General features: G+C 54.2%; 1 protein-coding gene across 1 annotated transcript; it reads right to left on the bottom strand.

The window, feature by feature from the left end:
* Positions 1-1,276: 1,276 nt before the first annotated feature.
* On the bottom strand, positions 1,277-9,823 carry Dbndd1 (dysbindin domain containing 1). Its single transcript, XM_021631144.2, is given in 5 exon segments — positions 1,277-1,509; positions 3,435-3,575; positions 4,426-4,572; positions 9,334-9,415; positions 9,417-9,823. Coding segments are annotated over 5 exon segments (768 nt in total). The 5' UTR covers positions 9,657-9,823; the 3' UTR covers positions 1,277-1,351.
* Positions 9,824-12,022: the final 2,199 nt, after the last annotated feature.

Here is a 12,022-nt window from a genome sequence, read left to right as displayed (position 1 = left end):
TGGTGGTACTTTAATCGCACTCTGTCACTGCGCCCCCGTGGAAGCTGCAGCAGGAGGGGGTAAGACCCTGGCAGGTTGGAGTGTGGCCAAAGGTCCACAGCTACCTTGAGATTAAAAGGACAGCTGCTGGGCTGTATCCTTTGGAAACAAGGGTTGGTTTTCATTTCAGGAGACAGGCAGAAATAACCCACATTCCAGGGTCAACAGTGCAGAGTCAGGCTGGCTCCGCAGTGGGAGCCTCCTGGGTGCTGCTCCCACCCCTCCCCAGAAGAAGGCCAGGGCCTTCTCCCCCACCCCCTACCACCCCAGCTCCCCACTGCAAATGAAAACCAAAGGCCTTGTCTTCCTCAGAAGACAGTGGGCAGCAGGCGGGGCAGCCTGGGGACTGCAAGTAAACCTTTATTTCAAAACCAGTCTTTGATTCATGGCCAGAGCAGCCGTCTGGTTTGCCTTTGAGCCCATGAAGTAGTGTCACGAGTGTCTAAACCAAGTGCCCATCATGTCTCAGCACAGCGGGTGGCTAGGCTGGCCCTGCCTCCCCTGTGCTGCTCCTGAGACAGACCCACAGCATCACAGCCTCACAACTGCATGCTCCACCGGTGATGTGGGTGAGCTAGGCAACAGGATTCGGAGGAGACTACAGCAGACGCCCCTGTGACAGAGAGGACTCCGCCCCTCCGAGCAGTCTGGGAGTCGTCACCGAGGGTGGACGTTCTGAACTAAGGAAGGCACAGGGCCAATTTCTCAACTTTTGAGCTGTCACACCCACAGACCAAAGAGGCAGGCCTGCCTGGGGTTGGGGGGATGGAGACAGCAATGCCTGCCCAGGGCAGAGGAAGGGTTGAAATGTAAGTCAAGGTGGAAATTTCTGGAAGTAACACCAACCCCACCACTTGCCTGGACAGCAGAGCCAGCCCATGGCCTACCACCAAATCTGCTTTGGGCTTAGGAGCGGAGGCTGAAGATAAACCCTACGTGTTTCTGAGCAGCTGTCATGGGCTTGGATCCCTTACCTTGAGCCTACTTAGAATCTCACAACAGACAAAAAGTCTTGTGCTAGGGACCGGGCCACCATTTTCCACTCCATTCCTTCTCATCCCAAAGCAGACTCCACACTGCGTCGTCCCTGATTTCAGGAACCAGCTGGACCTAAGGCCCCTGGGCTGTGCTTGTGCTGGGGGCACCCAGAGACCTGTGCCCGGCACCCGGATTTGACATGTTGTCAGGGGTTGATGGCTGGAGCCTGGGGAGTTGGTAGAGTCCGTCTCTTGTGCGAGTACTGTCCTGATCTGCCATCACAGTGGATGGTCTGGCCCAGCCCTTCGGCGACTCCGGAACAGATGGACATGGGCTAATCCTCCTTGGGCGCCTCCACAGTGAGGAATGTGTCCACAACTGCCCCTTGCCGCTCTGCGTCACTGGGGGGCTGTTTCTCTCGATTCTGCTCCGCCCTTGTTTTTGTCCAGGAAGGGGAGCGCAGGCAGCCAGCCCGAGACAGCGGGTGCAGACCTGCTGAGAACAGAGAGTCGAGTCTAGAATTCAGCAAGTGGGGCACTGAGCCTCCACAGTGCGACTCTGCCAGGCTCATTAATGTACCTTCTGGGTGCACATAACGTCTCCAGGTGTCTGCCACTGCACTGAAGATTTTATGTGATGGGCAGGGGCCTTTCTGTGTCCCTAGGAGTCATTGGAGTCAAGGCTAAGGCTTTGTTCTCCCATTTTGTTTTCTTGAGACAGGATCTCACTATATAACTTTGGCTGGCCTCAAAGTCAGAGATGCCCCTGCCTCTGCTTCCCAAGGGCTGGGACCAAAGCCAAACACAACTATGCCCAGCTCAAGTTAAGTCTTGAGACTGTCTGCCCTATTCCTGGTAGGACACTGCCAAAGCCCTGACTTCCTAAGTGGAGTAGTGCATCTTGAGGGCCTGCAAGCCTGATGGTCTCTGCCCCGTCATGAGACTTCAGCTCCTCTGTGGGGTGCAGGCTGTATGGCGCTAGGGGCACCGATAGGTTGGAGTTGAGTTCCCCACTCCCTGTCGGGCCACAGCTGCCCCAGGCCATCCCTGGCTCATCACACGCACGCAGGCTTGAGGGGAAGGGAGAGCTGAGAGGGGGCGCCCCCAGACCTCCATTTTGCAGGAGAGCTGGGACAAGGACACCCATGAGGTGGACCAGGGCTCCACCTTCCGGTTGCTGTCCTCTCGGAGCCCACAGCTCCCTGGATGTGTGCCGGGCACTCCACCACCGCTCTGCCAGTGGAGTCCTCCCTGGGCTGGTGGTCCCTTTAATAAGGATGGTGATTTTCCCAGCACTTGAAGGCAGACAAAGGTGGATCTCCATAAGTGTAAAGCCAGCCTGGTCTACACAGTGAGTTCCAGGCTACATGGTGTGACCTTGTCTTGAGGGAAGAAAAGGGACTTGCGTCCACGAGGCCCTTGGCCTACAGAGTAGGTCACGTGTGCATGTTTTGAGTTGGGGGTGGGAGAAGCTGAGGCTGGTGGGAGTGGGGCTCAGCTCCTTTGCTTTGCCTACCCCATAGCACAAAGTGGATAGCAGGTTACATTGTTTTTTTGGGGGGGAAGGCAGGGAAGGGAGATTAGTTTTTGTTTTTCGAGACAGGGTTTCTCTGTGCAGCCCTGACCTGGAACTCACTCTGTAGACCAGGCTGGCTTTAAACTTAGAGAGATCCACCTTTGTCTGCTTCCTGAGTGCTGGGACTAAAGGCACACACCACCACCTAGCTGAGACCATGTATTTTAAAAACAAAGAACTAACAAAAAAAAAAAAAAAAAAACTGGAGCCAGGTGTGGTAGTGCAAGCCTTTATTCCCAGCACCCAGGAAGCAGAGGCAGGTAGATTTCTGAGTTCAAAGCTAACCTGGTCTACACAGTGAGTTCTAGGATAGCCAGGACTACACAGAAAAGCCCTATCTTGGGGGAAAATATTTTTTTTTTAAACTGGAGACTGCAGTATTTGTCCCCAGGAAGGATTTGTGGCAAACGCTATGTTGTGGCTGCAGGGATTAGAGCACAGCCTGCTGGGGTTCGGGAGAGGGCAGAAGAATGGTGAGGCTGGGGTCTTACCCACAGACCCTGCTCCAGATGATAGCACTTCTTCCTTTGCAGAGAAGTCATTCAAGTGAGGAGGATGCTGAAGGCTGCTCCCCCTCACGTGCTGGGCTTAACTTAAAACCACATTCAGTAGGTTAGATTTTCAAGGAACATTAGCACAAGCCTCCTGTGGTTCGTTTGGAGAGTCAAGGAGAGGTAAATAGGGAGATTCTTTCATATGTGGTGATGCAAAATGTAAATAAGGGATGAGATATGAGAACAACAACTAAATCCACAGCTGGGTGGAAAGGTGTTTTTTCCTACGTAGGGATCTGAGGGGCCCAGGAGTCCAGGACTCCCCCAGACCACCTCCTGCAGCCTCACCTGCTGGGGACTCAGTGGCAAGGTTCTCGTCGTCGGAGTCCGCAAAGACCTCGGCCAGCTCCTGGTCAGACATGTCGGTCAGCTCAGTGAGGTCCAGGAGATCAAAGTGGACCTCCAGGGAGGAGACGCTGCTCAGAGGCTCTGCGGGTTGCAGGGACATGGCACCTAGATGAGGTTCTGAAGAGCCCCCGGGGTGACCTGGTACTGTTTGTGTGTGTTTAGCTAGTGTGTGTGCTTGCATTCATATGCGTGTGCATCAGGCCAGAGGCTGACAATCTTAACTCAGTTGTTCCCTGCTTTACTTTTGGGGCCGGGGACTCTCACCTACCAGTTTGGCTAACTCACAGGGATCCGTTTCCGCCTCCCCAGTGTGGGGTTATAAGGCTCTCCTATAGGAGTGCTGGGGATCTGAAACTAGGTTCTTAAGCTTCCCCGGCAGGCAGTTCCCAGAGCTGGCACTTTCTGGAAAGCCAGTACTAGACAAGACCCAGGCAAACCCAGAGCCCAGATAGCTCTGTGTGCTCCAGACTGGAAAGCTTTCTCAGCTCCTCCACCCTGCTCACACAGTTCTCCAGAACTGGGCAGTGTTGCTGCCTTAAAACAAAACAAAACATTTATTTACTTATTTTTATGTATATAAATGGTCTATCTGCATGTATACCTGCATGCCAGAAGAGGGCACCAGAACTCATTATAGATGGTTGTGAGCCACCATGCGGTTGCTGGGAATTGAACTTAGGCCCTCTGGAAGAGCAGCCAGCACTCTTAACTGCTGAGCCATCTCTTTAGTCCAAAAGCATGGCTATCCTGGAACTCGCTTTTTTGACCAGGCTGGCCTTGAACTCACAGAAAACTGCCTGTCTCTGCCTCCCAAGTGTTGGGATTACAGGCGTGCACCCACCACCCCCCAGTGTTGCTGCCTTTCATACCCAGGCTGCTCTGTTGATGATCGGCGTTCCTCTATGCTGCTGGGGTGGTTGGTGATACTTACGCCTCCTCTCTGTGACCTGCAGGAACCCTGGCGCTGGTATTGGGATGCCAACCTCCTCCTCTTCTGCCACGGGTGTGTGACAAGTGTCCCCTGTGTCCTGAACTGGAACACTCAGGGCGGCCTGGGGCACCTTGACTTCCTTAATCTCTGCAACCAAGACACAGCGTCACCTCTACACTCACAGCCCCCACATCCCCGTGGATGCCGAGGGGGGAGGAACGTGAGGGGCTGATGGGTCAGGGCCTTTGTGGCCAGTGGTTTGTTTTCATGGCTAGACAAGGAGGCATGGATGTTGCTCCCTCCCCAGGCCTTGTCCTCCCTGGGTAAAGGGTATGGACAGGCGGACGGACAGACAGACTGCTCAGCACTGCAGAGTGCTCTTGGTATGGGAATTCCACCTCAGGTTTGCCAGCATAGGTGCCATTGTGCCTGCACTGCTGCTTGTCTAGTTTTTGGCCTGCCTAAGGTTTAGTGGTCACTTGTGGGTTCCTGTCTTTCTGCTGGCAGCTCACTGACTTAGGAATGCCCTGCGAAGTCTCTGAATTCAAATGGAAAAGAAGCAATCAGGAAGTGGCATCCTTGCTCTCCCAGCATCCCTCGCTACCATCCCAACTGCAGTGTAGTGAATGTTCTTTTAAAAGCATGTGCACCTGCACACCAGAAGGGGGCGCCAGATCACATTATAGATAGTTGTGAACCACCATGAGGTTGCTGGGAATTGAACTCAGGACCTCTGGAAGAGCAGCCAGTGCACTGCTGAGCCATCTCTCTCCAGCCCCCGCTTGTTTTTCTTATTTAACAGTTTTCTGTTGGGCAAGAATCCTCAGGGCTCTGCCAGGGTGAAGCCTGTGCTCAGTCCCACACTAGGACTCGTGGTTTCCTTCTGGTGCTTGGAGCCTCACTGAGCGAGGTTCTGGACCCTTGTGCATCTCACACACAATCCTGGCAGCTTCTCCCACGGGGTGGTTTAGAGCTCTTAGCAGGTACCTTTCCTCTCCCTTCCCAGGAGCCTCCTGGCCACTCCCCAGACCCTGCCAGAGGTTCCCAGTAGTTAGGTATGTCCCCCTGTGTCCATCCCTTGAGTTAGCTTCTTCCCAGAGGAGAGTGCCCCCGTCTTCCTACCTCCCTGCCCCTTCTCCACCAGTACTTCCCAGGGCCTTCAGCTTCCCTCTCTGGTTTCTGGGTCCTTTGTGGTGTGTCTGACTTCCTGTGTAACCTGTGCATCCGTGCTGGGGTGCTCAACTGTCCCGTGGATTATTTTTGGCAGCCCTGGGTGACAAGCAGTGAACACACTGGGAAGAGCAGCTGCTGCTGTGAACAGGATTTGAACTGAGGAGGCCACAGCCACGGACAGCTGCATGTCAGGCTAGCCTGCCTTTCCCGATGAGACGTGTTGGCAGCAGATGTGGGGCTGGGGTATCCACGAACACGTCAATCTGATGCAGAGGCCCCAGGGACTGTGGGTCTCAGGTGGGGCCAGGAGAGGGGGGATGGGTGGAAAGTCCTGAAGGGCCCTAACCTGAGTAAAGTCTGAAGGAGAATGAAAGGTTGGTGAGGACATAGTCCAGGTGGAAGGGAAGAGATGCTGCTACTGATCACACTTTCTTTTCTGGGGTCTTCTGTGTTGAGATGGGGACCCCAGCTAGGACCTTAGCTAAATAGCAAGTATGGCCCCTATCCTGTACCCCTTACTAGAGGTCTGGGGTCACACAGTCTCCAGACCCTGGGCCAAGACAATGGTGACCTTACATCTTCTCATATTTTGTCCATGAGGTTTTCGAGTCCATGAGCTGCAGTACCTCCTTGTTTTGGGTACTGGAGATCAAACCAAGAACATGGCACACTCTAGGCAGGTGTTATCTCTAAAGTTTGCACAGCATCATAATGTATCTAATTCCAGTTCTTTTCCATTTTACTTTGGCCTTGGTCCTGTCTTTATTCTGTAAATCCTGGTGCTTTGTCCTAAACCAAATCTGTTGGGGAAGAGAATGAAGAAGATGGAATTGTCACCATCAAGAACATTCCTGTGGTACACGCTCACATGAGCATGAGGGAGATGGAGGCAGGGCTCTGTGATGCAGTCTACAAACTAGGAGCAACCTTGAGGCAGGTGTAGTGCTTACACCGACAGTCCCAGCAGTTGGGAAGTGGCAAGAAGATCATGAGTTTTGAAGCCAGAAGTAAAAATATTCCAAGACCCCCATAACTCTTTCCACCCATCTCTGTGTTCATACAAATGACCTCCATCTTTTGTGTGTGTGTGAATGAATGATCCCCATCTCTGTGTCTGTGGAAGGATGACCATGGCCACACAACTGAATGGCTGAGCTAACGATCACGCAGGCCAACTTGTCCCCTTTTGGCAAGCTGCTGTAGGAAGGAGGAACAAGTTCTCCCCAGCAAGATCTGTTACCCTTCCCAGTTCGGAAGCAGAGGCACCACGGCGGGCAGCTTAGGACAGAACAGATACTGACAGACTGCCTGAGCCAATAGCTGAATGGGCTCAGATCAGCATGGACAGGGTAGAGGCAGGTGGGCATCTGATGCCCTGGGCAGGACTCCACAGTGATCCTTGGCTCTGGTCCCATGCAGACTCTATAAAGGGGCTGCTGCTGCCCTAACCTGTGGATGAAGATTTGAGATGGGTTTCCTGCCTACCAGTTCTCCTAAGGACTATCACGTCACATTTGCTTTGCTGTTGCCCTATTTCCAGCACATTTGTGACTTGGAAACTAGGCCTAAATCTCATGTTCCTTGCTGTGCTCCCAAGGCCCAGCCAGTCTTTACACCACTGACCAAGAGAACAAAGGAATTGATGGCATGAAGGAGGGAGGGTCACAGAGGCAGGGGCCTTTCCCTACCTTTCCCTACCTGAGTGCCTTTCCCCAGCATCTCTGCCTGAATCTGCCGTCGTGGAATGTTTTAAGGAGGCTGAGATGTACTCAGTGTTCTGGGTGCAGGGTCACAGTCTCCTGTTTCCCTACAGGGTCTGGGGAACCCTTAGAGATGAGGAAGGGACAGAGACCTGGTGGCTGGAGGACCCAGGAGGGCCTCTCAGAGAGGGCAGTTTCACACTTCCAGGCACGAGCCTCAGCTGCATGACCTGTGCATTCTAAAGAAATAATCACCTGGCCATGGCAGGGCACACCTTTAATCCCAGCACTCAAGAGCTAGAGGCAGGCAGAGCTCTATGAACTCCAGGCCAGCCAGGGCTACATAATGAGACCTTGTCATTCCCCTATTTCCCAACTTAGGTACAAAAATTATATATTAGGCTTGGATGATAGTACACACCTTCAATCCCAGCACTCAGGAGGTGGAGGAAGGCAGATCTCTGAGTTCGAGGCAAGCCTGGTCTGTCTCAAGATCAAGGGTAGCCAGGGCTACATAGTCAGACCCTGGCTTAATGATACTTTATTAAAAAATTACCTTTGGAAGATAGTTTCTTCAGTGGCTGTTGATGAATAAAAAGTCTAGATTTAATACAAAATACTGAAGGGAGGCTGAGAAGGTCTGATGAGCTCGCCTGGCTGCCGGCATGGGAGGCAGTACACAGAACTCCACCGTACTGGCTCTGCTTTTGTGTGTGTTTCACACTCTCCAAAACAAAGCGTAACTCAGATTTGAGTCACACTCACCCTCAGGAAGTACAGCTCACTAGTGGGCGGGCACAGTACCTGCACAGTACCTATTCAACGGTATTTGTCATTGAATTGCAATTCTGGGGACCCCAGAAAGTCATTTGTACAGCAGATACAACTCACTCTATCTCTGTTTAAACTTTTGGGAAAGTTCTTTCTCCAGAGAAAGAAAGGAAAACCTCTAGACAAGGGGCCGCCTGTGCGGGCAGCCATGCTCACAGAGGCTCGGGGGCAGGGGCAGGTTTCCAACGTCACACAGCTCAAAAGTCGTCCTGAACTGTGCAAGCAAGTCCTTGCTCCCCAAACCACCTACCCACAGAGCTGGCGGGGGGAGGGGGGGAGACTCTGCGCCTTGGGACCTTCAATAGCCAGACCGCCGCCGATCTCCCACAAAAACAAAACAACAAAGCACAATCGACCCCACAGGCTGCAGGGCGCCTGGCGCTTAGGAGGAACACGGTTCTCGAACAGGGCAGGACATCGTCCCCCCTCCCCCGCCTGCAGCCACAGGAGACAGCCTGGGGACGGCTCCCAGGGGGCAGCCCTTTGGGAACAAGCCATCGTGAGGCTGGGCGGGCTGCAGAGCGACAAGCTGGCCAAACCCTCAGACTCCTGATGGCTCCTTGGGATGGGACCTTCAGGAAATCCTAGAGGTGTTGGGCACGCTAGGCAAGCGAAGTTTCCACAGCGATGGATCCCTGAAAAGCTTTCTGGAAAGCTGAGCCGGGGGGTGGGGTGGTGGTGGACGGTTTTAAGAGTTTTCCCCCGATTATCCCGCCTGTGGGCAGACTCCAAGGAGCGCAGAGCCGGCGGAATCTCAGCCTCCATCAAGGGTCTCCGCTGCTGGGACAGGCTGAGAAGGGGCTTACCGTCCACACCTTCCCTTCCGAATGTGGTAGCTGGACAGCACGGACGCCGCTGCCCTGCAGCAGCAGGAGCCCGGGTGCATGCGCCATGACCTCACCAAAACCCCAGCTCAGCCCGGAGCCCCACACCCCCTCCAGTCTCTTGTCATTCCTCCCGGCATCGCGGCTGGGGCGAACAAAGCCCACGCGAGAATAAGCGGGTTGCATCGGCCCCAGGAATCGCCTCTCCAGACCCCGAACTGCGGTCCCCGCACGCCCCTCCCCCACCCCCAGCCTGGGCTGGTAGGGGGGCTCAGGCGGCATCCGCCGGCCTCCAGGCCCTGGGAACAGCGGGCCAGTGGGCAGAGGGAGGGGCTGCGGTTTGTCGCTGGGGTTCAACGGGGGACCTCGGTCGGACTCACCTCCCTGACCAGCGGCCTCCGGAGACTCCATGCGGCCAACGGGGTCCGCGAGGGGTGTGGGCAGCGGCGGCGGCGGCCGGCCCGGGTGCCCCGACTGCTCTGGCGACTGCTGGGTCCGTGCTCCGGGCGCAGCGCATCGGGGCAGCAGCCAAGGGGCCGCGGCGGCGGGGAGGAGCCCGCGGGGCGGGGCGCGCAGCTGCTTCGGGCGCCGGTCCCCTCCCCATCTCCAGCAGCCAGCAGCACAGGTGCGGCCCCGCCCTGTTCCGCGCGCGCCCCCTGCCGACCCGGCCAGCAACAACCCTCACCCCCACCCCCCTAACCATCCTGCAGGGTCGGACCCCGGGCTCCTGCGCACTGAGCTGCGCAGACTTCCGTCCATCCGTCCGTACACCCCTACACCCACGCCAGGCTTTTGTGGGGCGACAGCTATGCGAGGCGCCTGGCGGAGCTAGGGGAGGAGGTGGCCCAAGCAGGGCCAAAGCAGCACCAGACCGCTCAGGTGAGGAGCCTGGAATTGTGGATCTGATTGATACTACCGAATCCATATTGGCAGTACCAGGCGGGAGTCGGGGTGTGGGGAGGTGTGGGGGTACTGGGAAGAGGAGGCCTTGGATGTATTCAGAGTCCACAATTGGAGTCCACTCTAAACGCCAGTCCTGCACCAGACCTGCTTGCATTGCGGTGTGCTGGATAGTTTTGTGTCTACTTGACACAAATGAAGTCATCTGAGAGGCGGGAACCTCAATCGAGAAAATGCCTCAATGAGGTCCAGCTGTGGGGCATTGTCTTAATTTATTATTGATGTGGGAGGGCCAGGCCGCTGTGGATGGTACTATCCCTGGGCAGGTGGTCCTGAGTTCTGTAAGAAAGCAGGCTGAGGCCAGGCAGTGGTGGCGCACACCTTTAGTCCCATCGCTCGGGTGGCAGGTGCAGGCGGATCTCTGAAAATAGGCCGAGCAAGTCTGGAGGAGCAAGCCAGTAAGCAGCACCCTCCATGGCCTCTGCATCAGCTCCTGCCTCTGGGTTCCTACCCTGCTTGAGTTCCTGTCCTGTCTTCCTTTGATGATGAACAGTGTAAGCTGAATAAATCTTTTTCCTCCCCAAGTTGTTTTGCTTGTGGTGTTTCATTACAGCAATAGTGACCTTAACTAAGATACACAGTATCTCTTTATTCCTTACAGAGAACCAAAGGAGATGCTGAGCACAGAAACAGCTAGTAACTTTCCTCCGGTTGCACAATCAAGGTCCAACCTAAAATCCTTTTACAATTTTACAAAAACAAAATAAAAAATAAAATAGAAAGAAAGAAAGAAAGAAAGAAAGAAAGAAAGAAAGAAAGAAAGAAAGAAAGAAAGAAAGAAAGAAAAGAAAAAGAAACAAAGCAAACTATCAAGAGAGGATGACAGGCTACAGAGATGGCTCAGTGCTGGCTGCTCTTCTAGAGGTCCTGAGTTCAATTCCCAGCACCCACGTGGTGGCTCATCTATAACCATAGTTCCATGAGATCCAATGCCTTTTTCTAGTGTGCAAATGTACATACAGACAAAACACTCATATACATAAATAAATAAAAAAAAAGAGCCTGGTGCAGCAGCACTCAGGGAGGCAGAGGCAGGTGGATCGATGTGAGTTGGAGGCCAGCCTGGTCTACAACATGAGTCCAGGACAGCCAAGGCTACAGAGAAACCCTTAAAAATGTTTGTAGGCCCATTTCAGAAAGTTAACAGCTCTCCTCTATTTTACAAAACAAGGAAACAAAGCCACATGCTGGTTAAATCCCTCTGAACCCCACCAGGCCTGGCTGATTCGACGGTCATTCCTTCCCTTCCTGGGACAGAACTAGGGTACAGGGTTAGCTTGGGTGAATACTGACCATCTGTAGAGACAGTGATTGGACATAGGTCCCTACTAGGCCACGAGCGGCAGATTGTGTTTTCCAAAATGACTATGGCAGTTAAAATGTCATGGAGCCAGTCATGGTGCTACACACCCATAATCCCAACACTTCACGGGTGGAGGCTGGAGGATCCAGAGTTCAAGATCACCCTCTGTTGCACAGCAGCTTGGAGGTCAACCTTGGCTGCTTGAGACCCTGCTCCAACAAAGATGCCGAAAACACCGGAAGTGTTTCCTCCGGAACTACTCCCATCCAGCCTCTTCTGCTTCGGCGTTGCTGGAGCCTGTGACCTCACTGGCCAGCACAGCGTGGTAGATGTAACGCCGCGTGACTCCCAAGGCTAGGTCAGTAAAATAAATAAATAGCAAATGAATAAAAAAGTCGATCGAGCTTCCTTGGGAGGCTCCTGTAGAAGGTCACCGTGTGGTGAGAGAACCAGGCTGCCCACTTGTGTGTGTCCCAGCTGGCACGCTCTCTCTGAGAGCCCTGCCAACGGCTGGCCGGACTAGGCTCAGGTGCTTCTAGGTGCTCCTTTCGAGGCTTCTGGGGAACGAGTGGTGAGGGCCTGGGTGGGCAGCCTACCGAGTCACTGCCAAGGTTCAGGCTCGTGAGCAAAATAAAGGAGGTCATTGTGCTGCCGCTTTGCTTTAGGGCTTCTTCTGCCCCAGCCCCTGTCTGCAGGCTGTTTAAGTAGTGATTCCCATTTGAAAGAAGGCTAAGTGCTGGAGACAGGCTCTCCTCAAAGCTTTCCCAGCCAGCAACCGGCAGGCCCAGTGATTTCTGAGGCTGGTG

Source organism: Meriones unguiculatus, chromosome 10 (genome assembly GCF_030254825.1).
Source record: "Meriones unguiculatus strain TT.TT164.6M chromosome 10, Bangor_MerUng_6.1, whole genome shotgun sequence".
NCBI lineage: Eukaryota > Metazoa > Chordata > Mammalia > Rodentia > Muridae > Meriones > Meriones unguiculatus.
This window is presented reverse-complemented; position numbering and strand designations above follow the sequence as displayed.